Genomic DNA, 24,414 nt, shown 5'->3' with positions numbered 1-24,414 from the left:
ATACCAACATGGACCCCCTCACCACTGCCAGAGGCAGGCAACTCTATAGTCAGGCAGCAGCCCTTGCTGTACTCTCTTTCATACTTCTAGAACAGGTTACCCTTCTTTTCTTTCCTTCCTTTATGAGTAGGGATTCTCTCATCTCCTGAGTCATTCCGTCACCACCTGGATCCCCACAATAATTGCTTATCATTACCTATATAGTGCATGGCTAAGTCTTGCCTCAGAAAATAATTTCACACCCTGTATCATGGCAGAAGTATGCATGTGGAAGGGAAGTACAGGGTCAAACAATATCTCAGCTGTGGACTACAATGTAGACTGTTAATGTCCTTAAAACATTTTGCCCCCCCCCCCCTTTTTTTTTAAACCTGACAGCTTTTCATTATAAAAGAATCACAATAGCTCCCCAATACACAGAAAGGATGATGTACTCATAGCCTTACGCTGTAGGTGAGTTTAAGAAAAGCTTCTAAGCTTCTGTTCCTTCCCCACAACAACCTCATGTTCTCACCAGCCCCTCTTACCTGCCCATCTAGGTCCAGGACATACAAGTTCTGAATGGATTTCCTGCAGCTGGTTTGCTGCCATGCATGGGTGTAGAAGTGACAAGAAGAACCGAAGCAGGTAAGGTGACATAACTGCACTAGCGCTACTGGGGCTGGACTGTTGCTACAGGAGCCAAGAGAGGCTGGTGGTAACAGGGAAAGCTGCTGCCAGAAGGACTCTCCACCCTGTTGCTGATTCTCATGAGACTAGCAGAGCAGAAAGGCAGCTGCTCTCTTGGCTGTGCAAGCACTAGCTGCTATGGAGAAGGAAAGCAGGTGGGCTGCCTTAGGGAAGCCCTGTCAAGCTCAAGCTTCCTGCAGTTTGGCTGAGATTGCAAGAGTGAGTAAGGGGACAAGGTGGACACACTGTGCCAGAGGAAGAGACATCCAGCATTAACAAGACAGTGGAGCTCATTTCATTAAGCATGTGTGTGGGCTAATTTTCATTAAGCATGTGTGTGGGCTAATTTTATTTTATTTTTTACATACGGACAGGTAAGGCAATCCCACCTCAATGACTAAGAGTAAAAGCAAGGTGCTGAGTAACAGGAAAACCACAGCATGTAAAATTGTACTGAAATTATTTTACTAAGTGAGAATTAAAACTTTCCAATGGCCTGTTTAAAAAATAGCCACAAAGCGTCTTTTGATTTGTGGCTGCTTCCTGGGCACTGTAACTACCTAGATTAACAATAAAATCAATGACACTTTGCACATCAAGTGCTTTACAATGGGAAATGAGAGAGATGAGGAAACCAAGGCACCTAGATCTCTGTAGAATAGAGCCCAGAGCTTCAGACTCCTTGGTTCAGACTCAGACCTGCAAAGGAACTTGGACATTACAACACTGAGCATCACAATGCCTAACTATTTAGGTGCCTAGAAAAAATAGAATTCACAGGAACAACACTGATACACAAAGCCTGAGTTAGACCCCTTGGCTCCCTACACAATGCATGGGGAGCCATAGGTGCGTTAGACTGTGATCCACAAAGCCAGTGCACTAGGCAGGGTATTAACTAAGCTAGCCCGGGAAGGTGCCAGCCAGATGGTGAGTGGTAAGCCTGGTGCCCATCTCTGCTGGCAATCCATGAACCGGGGGAAGACAGGTGTTTTGGCTGCTTAAGTTGCATGTGGAGCCCAAAACAAAACAACTCCTTTACTGTTCCAGTTAATATTTAATTATTCGGTTGTTTAATGAGAGACTGAGGGAGCACCACCATCACAATAGCCTAGTGGCTAGGGCACTCACCTGAGAAGAAGGTGAAGGGGGAACTTGAAGGGGGGGGTGTCTCCTATATCCCAGGTGAGTTCCCTAACCACTGGTTTAAATGTTCTGAGGGAGGTCTCCTCCTCTTCCACACGGCTTTGTGTGAACTCACCAGAAGGGTCTCAGAGGCGATCTACCAGACGGGCCTCACACATGACACAGGCAGCCTAATGCCTGTTTTTCTGGGCTTGTGAACTGCTCTGAGGCTTAAGTGAGAGACAGCTGTCTGGACACCTACAGTGAGGCTGCACTGCACATGCCCAGAGGTAAAAATTTGGGAGCCACGGGAGTTTAGGTACCTACAGGATTGGGTGTCAGGCAAGCAGGAGTTTTATGGATCACAGTGGTGCCTAAAAATGTGACTTAGTTGCTCAAGTACCTTCATGGATTCCATCCCTGGTCCCCAGCTCTAAGTATTACACTCTCTTCCTGCCCCCGAAAAGTTAGCAAAATAAAAATGTTGCAAATGTTATGTCCTGTATGCTTGTGGTAGGATAGATTTAAAGTAAAAAAATAAAATATGTTCTTATTGACAGAAAGACTAACCTACCATAAATTCAGATGATGTCCTCTGCAGTAATCTAATGCTCTGATTTAAAGTGCTCTGGTTAAAAAAAAGAAGAAAAAAAAAAGATTTTATACACGAAAGAATCCTCTTGCTTTAATACAATGTAGGTCTATAAGAATATGTCACCTAGATAAATCAGAACCAATAATATATTTCAAACACATTAATATTAACAGATGCAAACTAGTTGCATTAGCTAAGAACTGATTACCTACTAATGAAACTAGTAGCCAGTGTGTGTAAGAGACTCTCAGAAGGAAACAATATTTTTCTTAAAGCACAGAGCAGCCACACTGTGTGCTAGAAGACTTCCAATATAACTAAAGTTTGCAGCAATAAGGCTGGATATCATTTATTTGGGGGGAGGGGTAACGGAGAATAGTTAAAATTAAAGCTCATTGTGCACAGTATATTATTTTACAGTTCTGGAAAGGAAAATCACTTACCCTAGCTTTTACATATTTCTTGACAGTCAGTTTTGGAAAAAGAAAAAAAGATGAGAATAATTAAGAGTTAATTAGAAGAGAAACAGTGAAGGATCAGCAGAATGAAACAGAGGACCTAATACTTCTCTATAAGAGAAACACAGGGACAAATATAGTTCTGTATGGAAATGTATGTATGAACTGCTAAATTAAGGCCCAGTCCTGTGAGGTACTGAAAGCCCCTTGGAAGATGTTGACCTCCTAGATTCCCAGTGATTTCAGACAGTTCTTCAGCACTTTCCAGGAGATGTTCATCATCTAACAGACCTGGGCCCTCAGACACTAATAGTATAAGCTGAAAAATTTAAGCAGAATATACAGAGAAAAACTGATATCTGGCGGAGTTGTGCTTTGCGCTTGCTTTTTTAATTTTTTTTAATTAAAGAAAAGGGTGCCTGGCGAAACCTGTTAGAAGAAACATTTCCATATCCTTTGAAAGGTCAAGGAAGAAGATTTTTCTTTGGCTGTAAACATTACCCTGTGGGATTTCCAACAGTACCAAACCCAGAAAGTAAAACTAAACCATTAAACAAATGTGAAAATTATAACTATCTTCTTTGCCCAACATGAATGTAGTGCAAAAAATGGAAAATAAAATGATGCAAAGTTAGAACTTGTGGAAGTTTTTTTCTCCGTCTTACTGTATTTCTATAAAATTGTACGTGTAAAAGTGGAAAACAAAAGGGGCAAAGAAAAGTTTGGTTTTCACAATATTATATAATACTAACAACAACGGTAATGAAATTGGTTAGTTAAAAATTTATCTGACTACCGTTTTAATTACATAAATATATATAAAACCTGTATTTAGATACAAAAATGAAGATGTGCATATTTTGGAAATATACAATACATAAAACTAAACCTAATATGGAATTTGCACAAAAGAAAAAAGTCCTTAGCTGCACTGTAATTTGCTGATTTTCTAATCGGTAGTTTTGTAATATAGATCTATATTTTTAATATAACTATGTGTTCATAGTACAACACTTTTAAATAATTTTACCATAGCTTGCTCCAGTGGAACAACTTGTTGGTTATGAATCATTCGAATACTGTTTGCATGTCCTTTTAATGCATTTTCCAGTGCTCCTTTGGGCTGCAAATATAAACATAATAATTCAGTTTGCTGATCTGCAGTTTTTTTAAGTGATATTTTTCCAAAGCATCAAGAATATTTCAAGCAAAACAAGGAAATGTGTAGCAATCAAGAACATGTACATTCTGGTCATATTTTGCAAAGCAATATGATATGGCATTAGATATGCTACAGCACAGGGAAATCATCATAAAAATAGTAGAAATCTCAGTAAGTGAAACAAATGTGCAATTCTAATATAGTCAGAGAAATGTTAAAATACCTGTACAAATTCAATAGTATGAATTTTCACATAGTGCACGGAGTTAGCCATTTTTTTCTCAACATCAAAAGCACAGGATAACTTCACTCTTTTTTGCTCTAATGTCTGAGAGGCTCATTAAGAATGATTGATCTTATTAAGGGAATGCTCCGGTTATTTATCCACTGTCTCTCAAAGTGCAATGGCGCCCTCCACTGGGATTATAATTTTCCTTTATAGATTAAACCAAAACATCTACATGTGGGATTGGTACAGATTTAGGGACATCTAGTCTTTTGAACTATTTACAACGTTGAATATAGCCAATTGATTTAAGGTATTTCCAATCAGAAATATTATAATCTTTGAGTGATTCTGGCTTGAGGAAGGAACATTTGTGCCTATGCTTTTTCCTGTTTAGTGGTTCTCTCTTAGCTAAAGTCAGGAAAATTAGAGCCTTTGCAGTCAATTTCTAGACACTGAAAAAAGGTCTTTCTACACTGTGATGAAAGACCCAAAGCACAGTTGCAGCTGGCCCAGGTCAGCTTGCTGGGGCTGCGGTGTTATAAAATTGCAGTGTAGACATTTGGGCTCAGGCTGGAAACCAGACTCGGATGATCCAAGAGGGATGGCGTAGGATTGCGGTTCACTTAAAAGATGGGTCTAACAACTATTAAGGCAAAACACTCAGCAAGTAGCGATCAATTACTTACTTCACCCTCCTTTTGTTACACAAACTTATTTATAACTTCTTGTTATCTTTCCTTATACATCATGCATTAGCTTCTTATTTCCATGTTAACTCTCCTCCCGTCAGTACAGGTTTAGTTTTAGTTCAGACCAGTCTTTTCTAGCTTTTTAGTTACTTTATCTTTTCTTTTCAAATACATGATTACTCTGCAATTTCTTACACACACACACACACACACACACACACACACACACACACACACACACACACACACACACACACACACACACACACACACACAGTTCTTCTTACACCTATGCTGTTAAATGTTATCAGAACAGACTTAATATCCACAGCAGGCTTCTGTCAGGCCTAAACATGCCCCTTTGCTCCCAATGTTCCCCACCGTGAAGCTTTAGAATCCTTTTTAAGGCTTAATTGAAGCCTATATTTAATATACATCTCTTCTCATTCCCAACTGCTTAACCAAGATCATTAACCTTCCAAATCAATGCAATTAGCACAACTACTAGTATGGCCTGCACACTTACAAAGCCCATTAATATCATGCATACCCGCAGATGTTCCCCCAATAATATATACTAACTCCCACCATGGGGCATTTCCAAGTGCATCTATGTCACTTTGAATATTTAGACTCTCCTATCTTAAGGTCAACAAATGTTCTGGATGTTTACTCATTAAGGTCTGCACGTTTAAATGTGGTATGACTCAGCTTAACTCTATCAGTCTAGGGCAGCACCAATTAGGGGGGCATTAGCTGATACATTGTGGATCTCATTCTGGGGAACTGGAAAAATTACCTTGACCCTATTCAGGTAACTTTTCTTGGAACCAAGCAGAACATTGGCCACTCATAGTATCATGTGCGTCACAGAACCCGGGTTCTAACCCAAACCAGAACATCTCCATTGCAATTTGATAGCCCCACAGCCTGAACCCTGAGATGCCTTGGTGCCACGGGTTTTTTAATCAGAGTAAATATACCAATACTGTGTCAACTAGTTCATTCAGTAAGTCACTCTTTCTGTCCCAACCAAATCTCAATCCTTTGACTAAAATGAGGAAGATGACAACAAGATCTCACTTTCCTCTCCCATGCTGGATGAATAGGCCTGAGAATATTTTTTTTAACTTTAGCCTGTTTTTCTGTTTTTCTCACTGCAGAGAGCAGAACAAGTGTTTTTTTTTTTAAATAGTTTATTTGTCAGCGGGACAAGTGGGAAAAGAGACAGGCCTGATCTTTCCATGCAGGCTGGTAGAACTGGAGTCCCTGCCAGTGAGCAGCAGCCACTTCTTGTACAGGGAGGTGATTCACATACATCTAAAGCTTTGTCCACACCATTGACAAGAACCATTGCTGAAAATGGGTGTCAGCAATGTGTGCAGCAGAACCAGTGCCAAACATGAGCAATGAGTAAGCATCGATAAGAAAACTATATTGTGCACCAGGTCAACTGCACCCATTGGCAGCAGATCTCTTTTATAATATAGACACGGCCCCAGAATCTGTGCTATCTAGGGACTTAGGAAGGAAAAGCAACCATCAAACGATTCCTGAAGGGGCTGGAGAACTCAAGGTACTCAGACAGCAGGAATAACAGAAGCCAGAGCCATAAATAGTCCTAGAGCTCAACTGTCCTGGGGGAGACACTCCAGGATCTTAGATGGGACAGCTAACTGTGGACACACTGACAGAGTGAATCCGGAGGCCTGTAAAAAAAACAACCATTCGGGGGAAGTGATATAGGGAGGCAAAAACAGAAGACTCTGCAGATGCCAAATTGTTGTGGTGGCAGAGCAGATGGTGAAGGAGTGGGAGTTAGGACCTGCCACATACACCACATCCTCATCGTTCCGTGAAATGTTCAGCCTCACATGGCACTAAGGGCTAATAAGCAGTCAGAAAACATTCTGCTCCTCAAGGGTGGCAGATTAATATGCAGACCTGCTGTTGGCAAGAGAGAGTTTAGCAAATGTAGTTTAGTTGAGCTCCTGAACTATAGTTGCCCAGATAAGTTAAGTCCCCATTTATAAAATCTCCCACAAACAAAACTATGTTGCCTTCCTCCAAATTTCACCCTTCACCCAAACATCCAGAGTTATCCGAAACAGCGCAGGATCATAGACATTACATCCTTAGACGCTAGTGTCAATTTCAAAGCAGTCTAGCTTCCTTGCACTGATTCTAACATGTTATGCTGTCCCATCAATGATCTCATCCATTACACTAATCAGCATCACCAAAATACACACAGAGGAAAAACTTTCACAATGACAAGTAATGCGTTTAACTACTATATACTTTACATCACATTATCTGACTTGATCTTTTCTCTGCTTATTAGGCACCCACAAAAAAAAATAAAATAAAGATAGCGTCACAGAACATCTTCTATTTTATGGATGGATGTGGAATCTACCATTCAAGAACCCCGATCATGAGCAATTCCAGAGAAAAGAGTGTTGGAAGGCACTGACTGAGGGACTTGGGAGCATGTTGGAGGTGTCCCGCTTTAGCTCACAGAAAATTGCCTCTGTAGTCATTCTGTTGGAATGCAATTCTTTGGCTGTTAAATAAATAATGAATGCATTGTCATAGCTTTAATGAAGATAAATACAGGAGCCTTGTGCTTATGGAAGCTGTACAAACAGAAGAGATTACATGTATTTTAGTTGCTTCTATGTAACATCTTCTGGGGGAAGCCATTCATCTCCTAAATTTTGCATAAAAAGAGTTCAGTTAAGGCAACATTGTTTTAAAGAGGAAGTGAATAAAGGAACAATGAGAGCTAGAGTCACTGGAAAGTCAATGGAAATCTCAGAGTACAATGAAGAATCACATTACTGTCATGTAATCAGAGTTGTAAACTCAAACCTAGTGTGAAGCCATTCCCATCAACCCTTGAACTTTGTCCACTTTCTTGTTCTAACTTGATCTTGCCATCACCAAAATACAAAACAAATCCTAACAGTTACCAGGGCTGGATGAAGTCAGTATTGACCTGTGTTTAAGGCGCTTGAAGTCGTGCGATAACAGAAGAATCTCTGCTTTCATTAAAAAGGTCTCTTGCTCTCATGATTACAAAGAAAAGCGGAAAATAAACAGTGTAACCAAACCACTGATATCTGCCGGAGTGTGCAGACAGCCTGAATCAACAGCTACGAAAGCTTTGACCTGCACTATACATCTTAATTGGGTGTTAACTCCAAAACCCCAATGCTGGGGGTCCCTGTCTAAACAGAGAATGTGTGATAAGAAGAGAAGAGTGCAGCAGGCCTGGCCCATGCACCCAACAAGCTCCCAACAAGCTGGAATAAGTATTTGGGGCACTATGTTGCTACTCCTGCCTGTCTTGGGGAAGAAGGAGCTCCTGTTACCACCCCAGGATGCGGAAAGGGGTCCCATGCCACTGTCTCTTTGCAAGGAGGAGAACCCCCTGTCACTGTACAGGGACATACATATGGTAGGGCCATGATGTGTAGGGCACCTGATTGCCTTGCTTTGGCCCTGACTGTAATGCTTGCTGGCTATTTTATTTTCATATTTTTTTTTTAAAAAGAAACTATGTATGAAAATATAAAACCAAATGTGCAATATTAGCCTACAAAGCTGTGCCAGTTCTTCCCCAGATTAATTTGCTTGTATGCTGTATCCACACCTCCTACCCACTTTCAACTGTAAGCCCTTCAGGGCAGGTACCATCTCTTTTGCGTGTTTGTACAGTGCCTAGCACAATGAAGCCTCAGTCTCAGCTAGGGCCTTCAGGAGCTAACATTTATATAACTATTCACTAAAAACATCCACTACATAATAACTGGACAATGCATTCCAACGGCCTTTCCCCACACTGATTTGGGTCAGTTTTCTCGTTAAGCTGTGATAATAAAATATAAACAGTGCTTATCTGAAATACTGTAATGGAGTTTGCAGGACTTGCCAATGTCTTTTTAAAAAAGCAGCAATAAATATTACTATAAATGAAAACCAAGACAACAGAGGCAGAAATGATGTGTGGGGGGGTATACAGAAAAGGGGTAAAATGAAACACTATGTGAGAGTTACATATATATCTCCACATACCACATGGCAGGGTATGTGCATGTGTGTGAGAGAGGAGCAATGACTTTGTTCACATATGAAATCCAGACGGGTGGATATTTACTGTGACAAAATGCTGATTAAACTACGAATGTCAGAAAGCAGAACAACCTTTAGCAGTGAACAGCCACCAGTTCTATATTCTTTGCAAATAAAACTCACCAACTGGTCTGCTCTTGCTTCCAAGTCATTAGCAAATGATAAAAGATCCACTTTGGTAACACTTTTATTGATCTAAACAAGATACAAGCAACATTTTTATTGTCATTACTACTGCATTTACATTTACTTTAAAATTATGGCACTGCCATTACATAAACATAGCTCTTTCCCTAAATACTAAGTTATTTATGGACCTAATCCTAAAAAGCTTTCTTGTTCAAGTGTTTTTAACCAACTTATTGTGTCCCTTAAAAGCCCCCCCACACACACACGGAACCAGCCTTTAATCTGTTTTGCCCATTAAGCAAACATATGCTGCTATATTTTCTTCCAGATGTGCATGACCTCCCAGATTTGAGGTTACCATTATCTTACCTCTGTCAAATATGCTGCAAAGTTTATTCCATCTATTCCTGAAGAACTGAAATCCAGAAGGTTCCGCTTTCCGATTTCATCTAGCAAAACGATATTGCTAAGATTTACATTAATATGTTCAATTTTCAGTGATACATCTTCTGTATACTGAGGAAAAAAGACGAGAAGCAGTTCTCACTGAGTCCATATTCTTCCTGTGATAAGGCACTTCAACAGGAGCAAGTGCTTTCAAGTGGGATTTATCACTCATGTCACTTAACCCACATAAAAATTCAGTGATCAAATTCTGCTCCCAGCTAGACCAGTGGAAGTCAAATTAATCTGGACATATAGTAGGTCTGATTCTTCCTTTCCCTTCCCTTCCCATACTCTCAATTTGCAATGTCCTAACCTGTCTCTACATCCTTTCGGCTCCTCTACAGTTTACTCTATTTCCATGACCTATTTCAATGTGCTTCCTTCAGGAGGGTCCAATTTCCATCCAGAACAGATACTGGGATAAAATGCAGGAAATGTGTTTCTTCAGATAAAGCGGTCTTAAAATGGCCAGGCTATGCCATAGACTGTATGATAGATCTAGAGAACACAGGGCTCTAGCATTTTATCATCAACCCTGACAGAAATTCTGTACCATAATTGGGTAAAAGGATCACCAATTGACCAGAAAAGATCCTCTAACAATTTATCAAGATAACAGAAAGGCCCCAGCCTACTACGTAATGAAAGACAAGTACTATATTGATTTGTGCCGTCCAACAGACAGGGCATTGGACTGGGATGCAGGAGATCAGAATTCTATTCCAAGTTTGCCACTGGATTGCTGAGAGACCTTGGACAAGTCATTTCATGTCTTTGTGGGTACGTCTATACTTACCTCCGGGTCCGGCGGTAAGCAATCGATCTTCTGGGATCAATCCCGGAAATGCTCGCCGTTGACGTCGGTACTCCTGCTCCGTGAGAGGAGTACGCGGAGTTGACGGGGGAGCCTGCCTGCCGCGTGTGGACCCGCGGTAAGTTCGAACTAAGATACTTCGACTTCAGCTACGTTATTCACGTGGCTGAAGTTGCGCATCTTAGTTCGAAGTGGGGGGTTAGTGTGGACCAGCCCTAAGCCTTCATTTCCTCTCCATCCTCTGTCTTGTCTATTGTTTGTATATTCTTTGGGGCAGGGACGGTCTCTTACTATTTGTAGGCTCAATGCCTATCATAATGGGACATTGATCTTAGTTGGGGCCTCTAGAAGCTACTGCAATACAAATTAGTACACCTGATAACTAGTAATGATATCCAATTAACCTAGGCCAATTCTAGAAACCAAGTTGGGAGAAATCATTTTTTTCCTCTCTCAAATAATACAAGTTTTATCATGGGTTGTGGGGTGCATATAGGACAGCAATTCATCTCTTTGGCCAACTTTAATTCTGGTTCCTGCCAAACTGAACATGTCAGTATAGAGGCTTGCCATATGAAGAGAGAGACCGTATGTTGTCTTCAACTAATAAGAATTCTCAGCATCTCCTGGAGAATGCTAGACTTTGAGGTCTTTATGTACGTAAAATAAAAAATCATGTCAGAGCTTAGGGCCGGAAGGGACTACCAGATCATCTAATCTGACTTCTGGTATATCACAAGCCATGAACACCTCCAGCAATGTTATGACTTATAAATAAGGCTATGATTTAGTCACAGAGGTCACGGAATCCGTGACTTCCAAAGACCTCTGACATCAGCCCTGGCAGCTGGGAGCTGCAGGGTCCCACAGCCTCCCGCAGTGTCAGGGAGCTATAAGCTTCCTGCGGCTGCTGGTGGCAAGGGGATCCCCTGCAGCTCCCTGCGGACACCACCACTGGTCGCGGGGGGATTTCCATGGCTCCCCGTGCTGGGCACGGGGACCCCAGCAGCTCCCCACCACTGGGGGGGGGGGGAGAGGAGGGGGCCCTGGAACTCCCAGACAACCAGCATCTGCCCAGCGCCTTCCTGTTTTATCATGGGTAGTTTTAGTAAAAGTCAGGGACCGGCCACTTGCTTCTGTGAATTTTTCTTTATTTCCTGTGACCTGTCCATGACTTTTACTAAAAATATCTGTGACAAACTCTTAGCTTTATAAATAAGTAAGTAATCCCATGCATAGAGCTCTCCATGCCCATGAAGACCCTGAATGGAAGAATTCTACAAAGTTATTTACTAAAAATAAGACACTTTCTCCCATCTTAACCAGGTTTGACTGTTAGAGAATATAGGAATGGATAACCCCACCCCCTACCCCCCAAAACCACCAGTACTGTAATGTGTTCAATAACACCTGAAAAAGTTAGCTGACAACTGCAATGTCCCTCCACACACTTCAAAATTAGGATCACAATCACAAACTTCCTTTACTTACCATATTAATGTTTAGAAACTCATTGATATTGAAGAGATTTTCTAGGTGAAGTGTGGTATAAATTCCTTTGTTTTCTTTGCAGTCACTATGAAAATAAATGATGTATATATCAATTTGAAAACCAACCTTGGTGCTATTTTTTTTAAATGATTAACAATGCCAGCACATTTTAGGTTAGTCAATTTTTACAGCGTTCTAGCCATATCTTTTGGATGTCAGGCTATAGGAAGGACAGTATTTAACAATTTGCTTAGTTTTAAAGATTCTTTGATGCTGTAAAATACACAAAACAGCTTTTCTCAAGGACAGCTGCTTTTGTTCGATTGTATTATACTACCTATAATAACTGGTTTATATGTGGGTCACTCACTTTTGCTAGTGATTCCCCAGGAAATTACGGGGTCACCGTATATAGGCAATTTTTGATGCTGGAAATCTAGAATATGGAAATTGCTGTTTTTTGAAGACAAAAAGGAATGCATGGTAACAGCTGTAAATCCTGGCCAAGATATTTTTAATACCTGTAAACTTTTTCAAAGGTCAAATTAATATCTGGATTTTTAAGCACGATGGCAGAAAGGTAGTTTCTCCAATGTCGATTCAGTAAGTAGGGAGTATCCAAAACCTAGAACAAAGTGCACTGAAGTTATTTATCATATTTCTACATTTCTAAATTCCTGCCTGCATCTGTTTATGCGAGCCTTCAACGCACACGTACGCCTCCCCCTCAGAGATCATCTGCTGATGGAAAAAGAAGCAGATACACAAGACCCAAGGATCTTTCAGGAGCAGAAAGTGAAAAGTGTAGCTCCACATGTTATCATGGGCTGCTGAGCTGCAGGAATTACCTCCAGGGTAGGCACACAGTATTTGCATTGCCATTCTCGGTTGAATCTGCAACGGAGAATGGCAGAGGATGAGCCTCTCCATCAGAGTGGACACTAATAGCCCCATATTATCATGACTGATGTGAGTCATCAAAAATGCCAAATCAGCACAAAAAATTACAAACATCTTAAAGACTTGTGGGTTTGGGGTGGGGTTTTTTTTTTTGGTTGGTTGGTTAATATTTTGAATATGAACAACTTCACCTTAAACAAAGTCCTGTCTTCAAAGGGTTCACAGACCAGCTTTTCTATATTTCCACCTGTAACGAAGGTGATGACCACTATGATCATCAGCACCCAGGAGAAAAGGAAACTGAATCCTACTCCACTGAAAAAGGTAAAAAAAAAAAATCTAGTGAGAGTTTAAGAACACTGAAGTGCATGCAGTAGAGAAGCCAAAATTCAGTAACTGTAGCAATTAACAAGAAGAGGCAAAGACTGTTCCCAGTAGTGCTGCATCAGAGGTCCCCAAATTATGGGACATGCAGAGGAATGTTCATGGGGGTGCAGTGCAGCAGTTTGGGCTAGCCGCCCCGGGGGGTGAGAAGGGCTCACTCCCCCTCCCCTATCTCCCCCTCTGCTCCTCCCCTCCAGGCCTGGCTCCGCTCCCAGACCCACCTCCACCCCCCTTACGCCTGTCCGCATCCCCCACCCAGAAGCTGCGGCTCTGCTCCTGGTCCTGAAAGGAGGGGGGCGCAACTCTCAAAAGTTTGGGGACCACTGAATTTGTGGCAAGCTGGGGTATAAATCTATATCACACTAGCCTGCTATGCACTACCTGGCTGCATGGAGTCTGCTGCGTGCAGACTTAGTTTACCCCACTTTGAAATGGGAGTAGAATAAAGCACACTATATCTAGATCTACTCTAGATCAGAGTCTGAGACACAAACAGGCTGGCTCATTTCTTAGGTTGGAAGTGGAGCATATTGCCTCTGTCAAGAGTGAGTGCATTGCCTTTTAAAAACTTTTTTTAAATGAAGCCTCTAGTCTTCAAGAGTGGTTGTGCAAGTTCCAGCCCTCCTCAGCAAGAAGGATGGATTAAACCCAGTGCTAGGATCCCTAAGGATCATTATCACCCACAGAAAAAAAAGCCCTCAGCGATCAGATAGAAATAGGCCATATTCCCCTATTCTTCTGATGCAGCAGATCTAATCTCTCTCTCTTTGGGAGCCCACTCCACATTTAAAAATGTGTTCCATACATATTATTTTTAGAGGAAAACTACAGATTCCCTTTATAGTCTAAATAATTTGACATGTGTCCCAATTTTGCAATTTCCAAATTGGTTTAAATGGATGTTTGTTAGTTACAATGCTCTCACTATAAGAGATTAACATGGTTTATCTTCTCACATGATCCTCTAGTAAAGACATTACTGTATATTAATGCCAACCTAACATTTTTTTAAAGCATCCCAAGGCTAGAACTTGCTTCCAGAGGCACTTCGTTTCCAAACATTTAACCTGTATTTTCATCTTAAAATCTATTTTTCCTCCCTCAGTTGGCCAGCGTATATATTTACCCGGGTAATAAAGCCACTGCTCTTCAAAATATACTTTCCACAATACAGTATATAACTTCAAGAGATGTTTGTGTAATATTTAACTTATACTTGTTAAAAATAAAAACTCACGCCATAAGGAAATTGCCGCCAGTGTTTGAGATACAGCCTCTGGTTGTTGGAGAAGCATGTTTATCATAACCACAAGTACCACATAATAGTCCAAGATAGTAAAAGACCAGGATCAGAATCACCATGCAGCAGAGAATTAGACAACCCAACCATCTAATGAATCAATATAGACAGTTACAGGATTAATATGTATGGCACACCACAGTCCAAAAGTCAATCATGAATATTAAAGAAGAAATATCAAAGAGATTAGAGGGTAAAAATATTATGCAGGGTGACCAATAATTCAGAAGAGACCCATCTCAAATGGGTTATAAATGGAGCTGTGCAAAAATCAACTAAAAATCTGAGAATGTGGATTTGTTATAGAATTTCCAATTGCTCTTGTAAAGTTTACTTGTCTGAAAATACACACATACTACTTCATATCTGAATGTTGAAAGCTACAAGAAGTCCTGTGGCACCTTATAGACTAACAGACGTATTGGAGCATCAGCTTTCGTGTGTGAATACCCACTTCGTCAGATGCATGTAGTGGAGATTTCTAGAGGCAGGTATAAATACGCAGACAGAATCAGTCTAGAGATATTTATACCTGCCTCTGGAAATTTCCACTACATGCATCTGACGAAGTGGGTATTCACCCATGAAAGCTTATGCTCCAATATGTCTGTTAGCCTTAAAGGTGCCACAGGACTCTGTTGCTTTTTACAGATCCAGACTAATACGGCTACCCCTCTGATACTATCTGAATGTTGTAGAACAATGCTGTTTTCAGATTGTTGGGGTTAAAACCTATGGTAAAGATACATTGCAAAGTGCAAAATTGTGCATTGCTGCAATTACAAAAGCACACAGTTAAATGGCATATAATTAGGGTACTGCAAGATTAACCCTAATTCCTACCAAAGTATTCTTTCCTTTTTACTCATGACAACAGAGTAATTCTGCTCAATCTACCTACATACGTAGAATTTATCCAACACTACTCCACTCTAACACCTTCCATGCCTCTCTCCATCTTTCCTTTCATTTACTCTGATTATTTCTCTCCTTCTCCCTTCAGCTAATTCCCTCCCATCTCCCCTTCTTTCTCACTCTTGCCCTACAAGACATTGGATGCAATAAAATAAAATATGCCAAAACAAAAATAAAAATTTCACAGCTAACCAAAAAGCAAACTGTGGAACTAACATGATATTTGCAAACCATCACACTGCTTGTATGTTACATCCCTTATGCCCACTCTTTGTCTTGTCTAAGTAGATTAAGTTCTTCAGGGCACAAACTGTCTCTTATTTTATATTTGTAGTGTGTCCAGCAAAATCCTGGCAGGGCCTCTACCACCAGACAAACAATAAATTACAACTTCACAATAGCATCAAGGCTCCATTGTAGCTCAGCAACCACACTTTTATTGTCCTGACAAAAACAAATAATTATTTCAAAATATTCCTAGACAGTGTTCCCCTCCTACCTCATTACTTAAGTAATATGTACCTACCTGTAGAAATCATACTGTTCCACTACTGGGAAATAATCCTGAACATATGCCTCAGTCTGAGTAAGATATATTGTTAAATCAGCTAGAACCTTCTGAACAGGAAGCATTTTAGTGAAGCTAGTGATATTTGAACCAATGAAGTCCAACAAATTTTTGATATCTGAAAAAGCAAGCATTGTGGAAGTACATCGTTACAAGTCCATAAAAGAAAAATTATATTCTACATACACCAGGTTAAAATGCTCATTCATTTCAGCCATATTGTATATGGAGAAAGGCAAGCTATGAAGACAAGCATGAAACAGGACAGGCAAGCCACAAGGAATATTAGCTTTCAACATAAGATAATGGCATTTTAACACACACATACTGTAGTTTTAACATTCAACTTAACAATGAAAGATGTTGAAGTCAAGTCAGAGTTTTCTTGATTCATTTTAAAATGATTGTCTCTTTTTTAAATCCAGCTAATTTAAATCTTGCAATTTTTTTGTAACATACCAAAGAGCAATACTGAGCAAGGCAATTAGATTTATGAATGATTAATAGGAGAAGTTTTAAGATTGTTTAAACTAGGGCTGTCGATTAATCACAGTTAACTCATTTGATTAACTCAAAAAAATTAATCGTGATTAAAAAAATTAATTGCGATCAATCGCAATTCTAATCGCATTGTTAAATAAAATACCAACTGAAATTTATTAAATATTTTGGATGTTTGTCTGCATTTTCAAATATATTGATTTCAATGACAACACAAAATATAAAGTGTACACTGCTCACTTTATATTATTATTACAAATATTTGAGCTGTAAAAATGATAAACAAAATAAACAGTATTTTTCCAATTCACCTCATACAAGTACAGTAGTGCTATCTCTATCATGAAAGTGCAACCCACAAATGTAGATTTTTTTTTGGTTATAAAACTGCACCCGAAAACAAAACAATGCAAAACTTTAGAGCCTACACATCCACTCAGTCATACTTCTTGTTCAGCCAATCTTTGTCTACATTTACGGGAGATAATGCTGCCCACTTCTTGTTCACAATATCACCAGAAAGTGGGAACAGGCGTTCGCATGGGAGTGTTGTAGCTAGCGTCGCAAGATATTTATATGTCCCTTCATGCTTCAACCACCATTTCAGAGGAGATGCGTTCATGGGATGGATCACTTGATGATTACCTGTTCTGTTCATTCCCTCTGGGGCACCTGGCATTTGCCACTGTCAGAAGATAGGATACGGAGCTAGATGGACCGTTGGTCTGACCCAGTATGGCCGTCCTTATGTTATGTTCATGCTGATGACTGGTTCTGCTTGATAACAATCCAAAGCAGTGCAGACTGACACATGTTCATTTTCATCATCATGAGTCAGATGCCACCAACAGAAGGTTGATTTTCTTTTTTGGTAGTTTGGGTTCTGTAGATTCTATATCAGAGTGTTGCGCTTTTAAGACTTCAGAAAGCATGCGCCACACCTCATCCCTCTCAGATTTTGGAAGGCACTTCAGATTCTTAAACCTTGGGTTGAGTGCTGTAGCTATCTTTAGAAATCTCACACTGGTACCTTCTTTGTGTTTTGTCAAATCTGCAGCGAAAGTGTTCTTAAAATGAACAACATGTGCTGAGTCATCATCCGAGACTACTATAACATGAAATATATGGCAAAATGCAGGTAAAATAGAGCCAGAGACATACAGTTCTCCCCCAAGGAGTTCAGTCACAAACTTAATTAACGCATTTTTTTTAAATGATCGTCATCAGCATGGAAGCACGTCCTTTGGAATAGTGGCTGAAGCATGAAGAGGGATACGAACGTTTAGCATGTCTGGCACGTAAATACCTTGCAATGCTGGCTACAGAAGTCCCATGCGACCGCCTGTTCTCATTTTCTGGTGACACTGTGAACAAGAAGTGGGCAGCATTATCTCCCGTAAATGTAAACAAACTTGTTTGTCCTAGCGATGGGCTGAACGAGAAGTAGGACTGAGTGAACTTTTAGGCTCTAAAGTTTTGCATTTTTTTGTTTTTGAGTGCAGTTTTGTAACAAACAAACAAAAAATCTACATTTGTAAGTTGCACTTTCACGATAAAGAAATTGCACTATAGTATTTGTATGAAGTGAATTGAAAAATACTGTTTCTTTTGTTTATCATTTTTACAGCTCAAATATTTGTAATCATAATATAAAGCGAGCAGTGTACACTTTGTATTCTGTGTTGTCATTGAAATCAATATACCGTATATACTCGTTCATAAACCAAATTTTTTTTTAGTAAAAAAGGGAAGCACCAGAGAAGGGGGTCGGCTTATGAATGGGTATAGAGAGGGAGAGTTGGGACACAGCCCCTCCCCCCGAGGCAGCACAGCCAGCAAAGCCAGAAGGGAAAAGGCAGGGCCAGAGTCTCTCCGCTTCTGGCCACACTGCTCTCCACCCAGCCTCCGAAGCAGCTACAGCTCCAGGGCTGGCAGGCTGCGGCCGTGCTGCCCGGTCTGCCAGAGCAGCTCCAGCCAGGCCAGAGACATCCTCCCCTGGCCCTCCCCAGATAAGGTAGGAAGGGATGGGATGGGGAGAGCGTGGGGGTCCCGGGCTAGGGGTGGGGTCATGTGGAGGGTGGTCACAGGGGTTACTCCCTTGACCCCCAGCTTCTCCCCCCCCAAAATTTCCCCACCAGCTGCTGTCTCAGCCCGTCAGGGTAAGCAGCTGGTGCGCCGGGACACTTTGTTTACTTAGGTTTACCTCTGTGCCTGTGGACGCGAGGTAAAACAAACCATCTCGGCCCGCCAGCGGCTTATCCTAATGGCCCGGGAGCCAAAGTTTGCCGACCCCTGAATTATAGGGTCGGCTTATGAATGGGTCATACACATTTTCCATTTTTACTTATCCATCGGGGGGAGAGGTCAGCTTATAAACGAACTGGCTTATGATCGAGTATATGCAGAAAAACATCCAAAAATATTTAATACATTTCAATTTGTATTCTATTGTTTAACAATATAATTAAAACGGTGATTAATTTTTTTTAAAATCGCTTGACAGCCCTAGATTAAACACTACTTCCTATGGCATACAACACACCCTGTTAAACAAATTAAAGATCCTATATTAACTTCTCAACATAGAAAGAGTTAAAAGTTATAATTTGTCTTTACAAAATCCATATTTTAAATAAAAAGTCTTTCCAATTAGTTAGCAGCATTCTTCAAAAAGATGTGCTAATGAAGTAATATTTTGGTCATCTCAATTTATGAGGGAACATGCTAATCTGTTGTTATAATTTAAAAGTTAAATTTAGCTGCACAGAGATCCTAAAATATTTCATACTTCCATTGTACTATAAAGAAATGCATTTTTCTTCAGTCTTTTTTCCTTCAAAATTCTGATGCACCCTATTCCATCAGGATACATCCTGTCAGATGTCAACTTGCCATATGAATTTGGTAATGGCCAGCACTATCCCCCTGCTCCAGGAGAATCAGGCCTTTTTTATGCTTTGAAACAAATAGATTCAGGTACCAGGTTTCCTAAACCCAAACCCTCCTTCTCTTTAAGAACTAAACTGCTCATGAAATTAAGTCTATTACAATTTTTTCCTCTATTTTTAACTTGATTTCTATCCTGCACTCAGTTATTAGTAAGAAACATCAAGCTGCTAAAATAATGAAAGCCTGCCTGGTTTTATGCAAATTGGCAGCTACTGGAAAGGAGTATTTTTGCATTTAGATCTCCTTAATGAAGCAAATGTAACATCATCATCTTAGAAAACTTTGACTCATTTTAGACAAGGTCACACAGTGTGCTATGTTTACATACATACTGTGTATTGTTTTGCCAAACTTACAAGGAACAGCTGTTTATATTAGCAGAACAGGTCCACAATGCAAGAACAAAAATTAAAACACATTAGTATACACATTCATATATTAAAATGTACTACATGTTACCCTTTAATGATAACTAAGCTGTTAGCCAATTTAACTGTTTTAACTGTTTGATTTTTTGGGTACGTAAAAGGTTAGATAAAGAACAAGTTAAAATGTTATGTAAGGCATGTGTTTTACCCACTAGATTTTATACCACTACATAGATCAGTTTCTTTTTTTATTAGGAGGTAAGCTTAAATAAATAACAAATACTGTATGCGTGCTTTTTCCAACCAAAGCACTGTCAACATTATAGCACAATAAGGATTTAGTAACCCAAATGCCATTTAGACTTCAAGATTTCACTTGCAAGGCAGTAGTAGTCCAAGAAACAATGCATAAAACACCATATGTTGTATTCTTAGATTTAATTATGAGACAATAATACTGCCAAAGGTGGTTTTCTCAGTCGACAAAAATGTGAACAAGTTTTAGATTTCATCTTTGATAGCATTTTCTGAAACATCACCAATAAAGAGGATACAAAAATATAACCATGGTAAAGGAGTGATACTAAACTTCAATGTTATGCTCTAGAAAACAATTTATCAATCAAAATAAAAAGCAAATTCTATTATCAGTTTCACCTGATAAGATGTTCCTGGTTTGGTTCAGCACTAAATCTGGAGTATTATTAAAGGCTGCATAGCCCTAAAATAAATGGAGAGAGTTAAAAGAATATCTCAATGCTGAATTGCTCACATTTGTTTTTCTGTTGTAAAAGGGTTAACATTATACACATCACATCTTATCTGGTATGTCAAACAAATTTTATGTCACCCATTAAAAGTACAAAATACTATAGAAAGCTTAATGAGAGAGTCTAATCCAGGTATTTTGCTCTCACAATTAGTCCCTGAAGAAGCAAACACAAACACTTTTTTAAACATACATCAGTCACATTTGCATGATTATGCCGCTAAGGTGCTTTTTGTCCGACGCAGACCTAAGGCTTACAAAGCTAAGGACGCACGCACGTATTCTCAGTAAACAATGCTGAAATGCTGAACACCTACACAGTCTACTCCTCTCAGAGTAGTAGTCCATCCCAAAACAAAAATGTCATGTTGAGACTGGTAAGCAGAAACACCAATCAGGAAAGATGAACAACACTGTCACCGGTGCCAGAATTTCAATCCTTTTCCTCAGGCCTTTGTTTTATGGAGACAAAGGATTACAAACAAAAAAAACCCCAAGATGCTCAAAACAGTGGATGCCAATTGCCAGAGAACTTTCCAGCATCTTAACCAGATGGGAAAGGAAAGGGCACACTTCACTCTACCTAGCCACCATCTACTACCTTTGTATCTCCCCCTCACTCTGATCACCCATGTGACAGGCAGGGGTCTAGATGAACCCCTTATGCCCTGGGGCTTGTGGACTGCTTTTCTATCTTTTAACAGAGCTCCTACTAAAGTACCTAAGCTTTAAAATTTGAAAAGGTATAATATATGCCAGTAGACCAGTGGTCGGCAATCAGCAGCCCGTCAGGGTAATCTGTTGGCGGGCCGCGAGACAGTTTGTTTAAATTGACTGTCCGCAGGCACGGCTGCTTGTAGCTCCTAGTGGCCACGATTCACCATTCCCGGCCAACGGGAGCTGCAGGAAGCGGCGGCCAGCACGTCCCTGCGGTCTGAGCCGCTTTCCGCAGCTCCCATTGGCTGGGAATGGCGAACCGCAGCCACTGGGAGCTGTGGCGGCCGTGCCTGCAGATAGTCAATGTAAACAAACTGTCTTTCGGCCGGCCAGTAGATTACCCTGATGGACCGCAAGTTGCCCACCACTGCAGTAGACCCAGATTCTGTCTTTTTGCTTTTGAAGAATATCCTTTAGTAGAAAACTAATGTTAATGATGGATGCACAGTGCTCTGAAGATGTAAAACCTTATGCAAGTATTATTACATATTAAATCTTAAGATGTGAACCAACGCCAGGACAGTCAGGAGAGAAACCCGCTAAGCAGCAGTAAGGAGGAGAAAGACTTCTACTTGGGAAAGCCAAGAACAAATGTCATATGTAATCATCCCATCCTATTATTTAATGTACCAAGAAACGTACCTTTTGAACCAAACTGGAAAGGTCTATTTTAAGGACATCGTTGACTTTGGCAACCTGCGTGCTCACACCTGGCAACTAGGATGGAAAAAAGCATTCTTGAGTTAAATCAAAATACCATATACACTACTTGACCATATATTTCAAAGGGGATAGTAAAAACAAATTGGGAGAATGTGTACAGCACAATATTGCTAGTGCTCTCCTTAAACCTTCATTGGATGAAAGCAAAATTTATACTCCGCAATTATAGTTAGCAGATCATAGTGTTGGCCAGAGCAGCATTTTAACATCGCTGATTGACGTATATCTCTCCATCTTACTTTCTAGCGCACTCAAGATAAAAGCAGTGATTGAAATTGCATAGATGAAGAGATGCAGAATAGATCATTTTGCTACACAAATTATTCCACAAATTGAGCCTAAATCAGAGGAATATTACTGAGGTAATACAATGAAACTACACTGTGAAATGTTGAAAAAATATTCTCACCCCACTGAAGTTAGCATTGATATTCAGTTGATTTAATGAATTTCTGATAATGTTGCAAGTTGAAGCAGCTTGAGCAGCAGAGCATGCAGAGTCACTGAGTGTGTTGCTCAGGTGTATTTTAACATCGGTCAGGTTAGAATGCAGCCTTTCAGTACCTTCCTGCAAAACCTCCACAGAGACGCTTACATTTTCCAATGCCTCCTTTGTTTCTCTGATTGCTGTGATGATACAAAGATTTTAAAACAAGTTTGATTTAGAAGTCAGTCTAGTTACTCAGCAAGATGCATACATTTAACTACAAAAACCAACTCTATTGCAGCAGAAAATATACTGCAAACAGACGCATAGCACATTTTGCTAGCACAGGCCAAACTATTTTTACCAGGATTCTACCAACCCCCAAAATTTACCCCCTTTTACTCTTTGTTCGGTTCACTAGTTTGGGTGGATTGCAACACAGAAATACGAGACCACTGTTTCATTATCATATACCAGCACAAGTGGGTCAAGTCATTAGCAACAAATCCAGGGCCTTGTTTTGCAAGCTCAATACGATATTTTCTGTATTTCTATCACTACCATACACTTGGGGCACATCACTGAACTGTGAGTTTCAAGTGAAACAGAACATGTTGCACCAGCCATCACTAATGCTGCTTCAACATTTTCTGCCTTTAGATCTCAGCCCAGTCATACAAAAACAATGAAGTGCTCAACAGAAGGGTAATAGACAAACAGATACAGCTGAAAGTGCACAAAAAAAATGAACCACACTTCACACAACACACAAGATTTTGTCAAGTCTTTTACCTTTTATAGCCCTTTCCACTTTGACTTCAAGCCAAATAGAAAAATAAAGCAAAGAAAGGAGAATGATAATGGGTGATGAGAAAGGGGTCTGGTGATGTGTGCAAACAGTTTCATGTGCATGGGTAGAGCAAAAAAAGTGACTAAATTCAGTGATAATTTTCACTTTTGTATGTACAACTGCACCAGTTACAAATTCCTGAATTAGCAATCTTGCATAAAACAAGAACTGTTGAAATCATCTTTATAATGGACAAATCACAGAATCAAGTGTTACTAAGCCCCAAAGCATGTACGGTCAAGAAATTTGAGTTGCTGGTACCTTCACAATAAACTAGATAAATATTTTAACTTGATGGTGCTAGCCCACACATAAAAAGCAGCAACACACCTTTGAGGACTGAAGGTAAAAAACAGTAGGACCTGCCTGAGAAGCAGATAAACTACTACTCATTAATTACAGTTCACAAAAAGTTTGAATGTTTCCTAATCAGCCTTTCCATACAAGAAGAAAAAGTCTGGCAACAGACATACAATTTCAAATGATGGGAAATTCACTACAAAGACCCAGCTGAATAGGCTCAAAACCTTTCGTACAATGCAATCAATCCACTGGCTAACTCTGCTGTGTAAACTCACTACCACTGCAACTTCCATAAACCATTGGTACTCCTGGAAGAAGTAAAGCTGGGACGTTTACCTAGCCAAAACCTAGCATTCAAAGATGCAGAAGGTCCAGTATCCATCCATCTGAAAGTGCAGAGATGTCAAATACCTTTTTAAACAGACAGATGCAAGGATGCATATTCTGAGAAAAAGAAAAATAAGCTCCTGCCACTGGAATAATACTCTCTTTCCTCAGTAACGGGACCATGCTTTTCCCTAGTCCTAAGGCATGCACAACACTCTCAATTCACTTGGCAAGTGTCACTGCCCAGAAAAAAACCTCCACGTATAGACTGATTACAAAATTACATAAACTTTGGAATAGAAAGAGGGTGTCTCTCTTAACAAGGCAATGGAAGGTTAATAAATAAAAGCGGAGATGTGCATTTACCTCCTGCCATTGTTAGAGCCGCATCGAGTGCAGGACGCACTTCTTTCGCGAACCGCTCCTGAACTCTGCTGCCAAGCAATGGCCCAACATCTGTAGTAAGAG

At 40.1% G+C, this 24,414-nt stretch overlaps 1 protein-coding gene across 19 annotated transcripts in view; it reads right to left on the bottom strand.

Moving 5' to 3' along the window:
* PROM1 (prominin 1) overlaps positions 1-24,414 on the bottom strand; it is an 84,152-nt gene that overhangs the window by 8,341 nt on the left and 51,397 nt on the right. For 11 of the 19 annotated variants that reach the window (XR_010601538.1, XM_005296150.5, XM_065597039.1 and 8 more), the window contains 13 exons: positions 24,313-24,402; positions 22,449-22,666; positions 21,959-22,033; positions 20,488-20,551; positions 15,971-16,130; positions 14,467-14,619; positions 13,037-13,160; positions 12,467-12,570; positions 11,946-12,030; positions 9,563-9,709; positions 9,188-9,259; positions 3,878-3,970; positions 2,369-2,422 (listed from right to left, as the gene is read on the bottom strand). Coding sequence is in view for 17 of the 19 variants with exons in the window: in XM_005296150.5 (XP_005296207.2) it covers positions 2,369-2,422; positions 3,878-3,970; positions 9,188-9,259; positions 9,563-9,709; positions 11,946-12,030; positions 12,467-12,570; positions 13,037-13,160; positions 14,467-14,619; positions 15,971-16,130; positions 20,488-20,551; positions 21,959-22,033; positions 22,449-22,666; positions 24,313-24,402 (1,439 nt within the window). In the remaining 2 variants the exon portion in view is untranslated. Of the gene's footprint in view, positions 1-2,368; positions 2,423-2,832; positions 2,851-3,877; positions 3,971-9,187; positions 9,260-9,562; positions 9,710-11,945; positions 12,031-12,466; positions 12,571-13,036; positions 13,161-14,466; positions 14,620-15,970; positions 16,131-20,487; positions 20,552-21,958; positions 22,034-22,448; positions 22,667-24,312; positions 24,403-24,414 lie in introns of all 19 variants that reach the window. The other 8 variants (XR_010601537.1, XM_005296148.5, XM_065597038.1 and 5 more) reach the window with 1 other exon arrangement.

This window comes from Chrysemys picta, chromosome 5 (assembly GCF_011386835.1).
Source record: "Chrysemys picta bellii isolate R12L10 chromosome 5, ASM1138683v2, whole genome shotgun sequence".
In the NCBI taxonomy this organism is placed as follows: Eukaryota; Metazoa; Chordata; order Testudines; family Emydidae; genus Chrysemys; species Chrysemys picta.
Note: the sequence above shows the minus strand (reverse complement) of the source record. Positions and strands in the feature narration are given on the sequence as shown.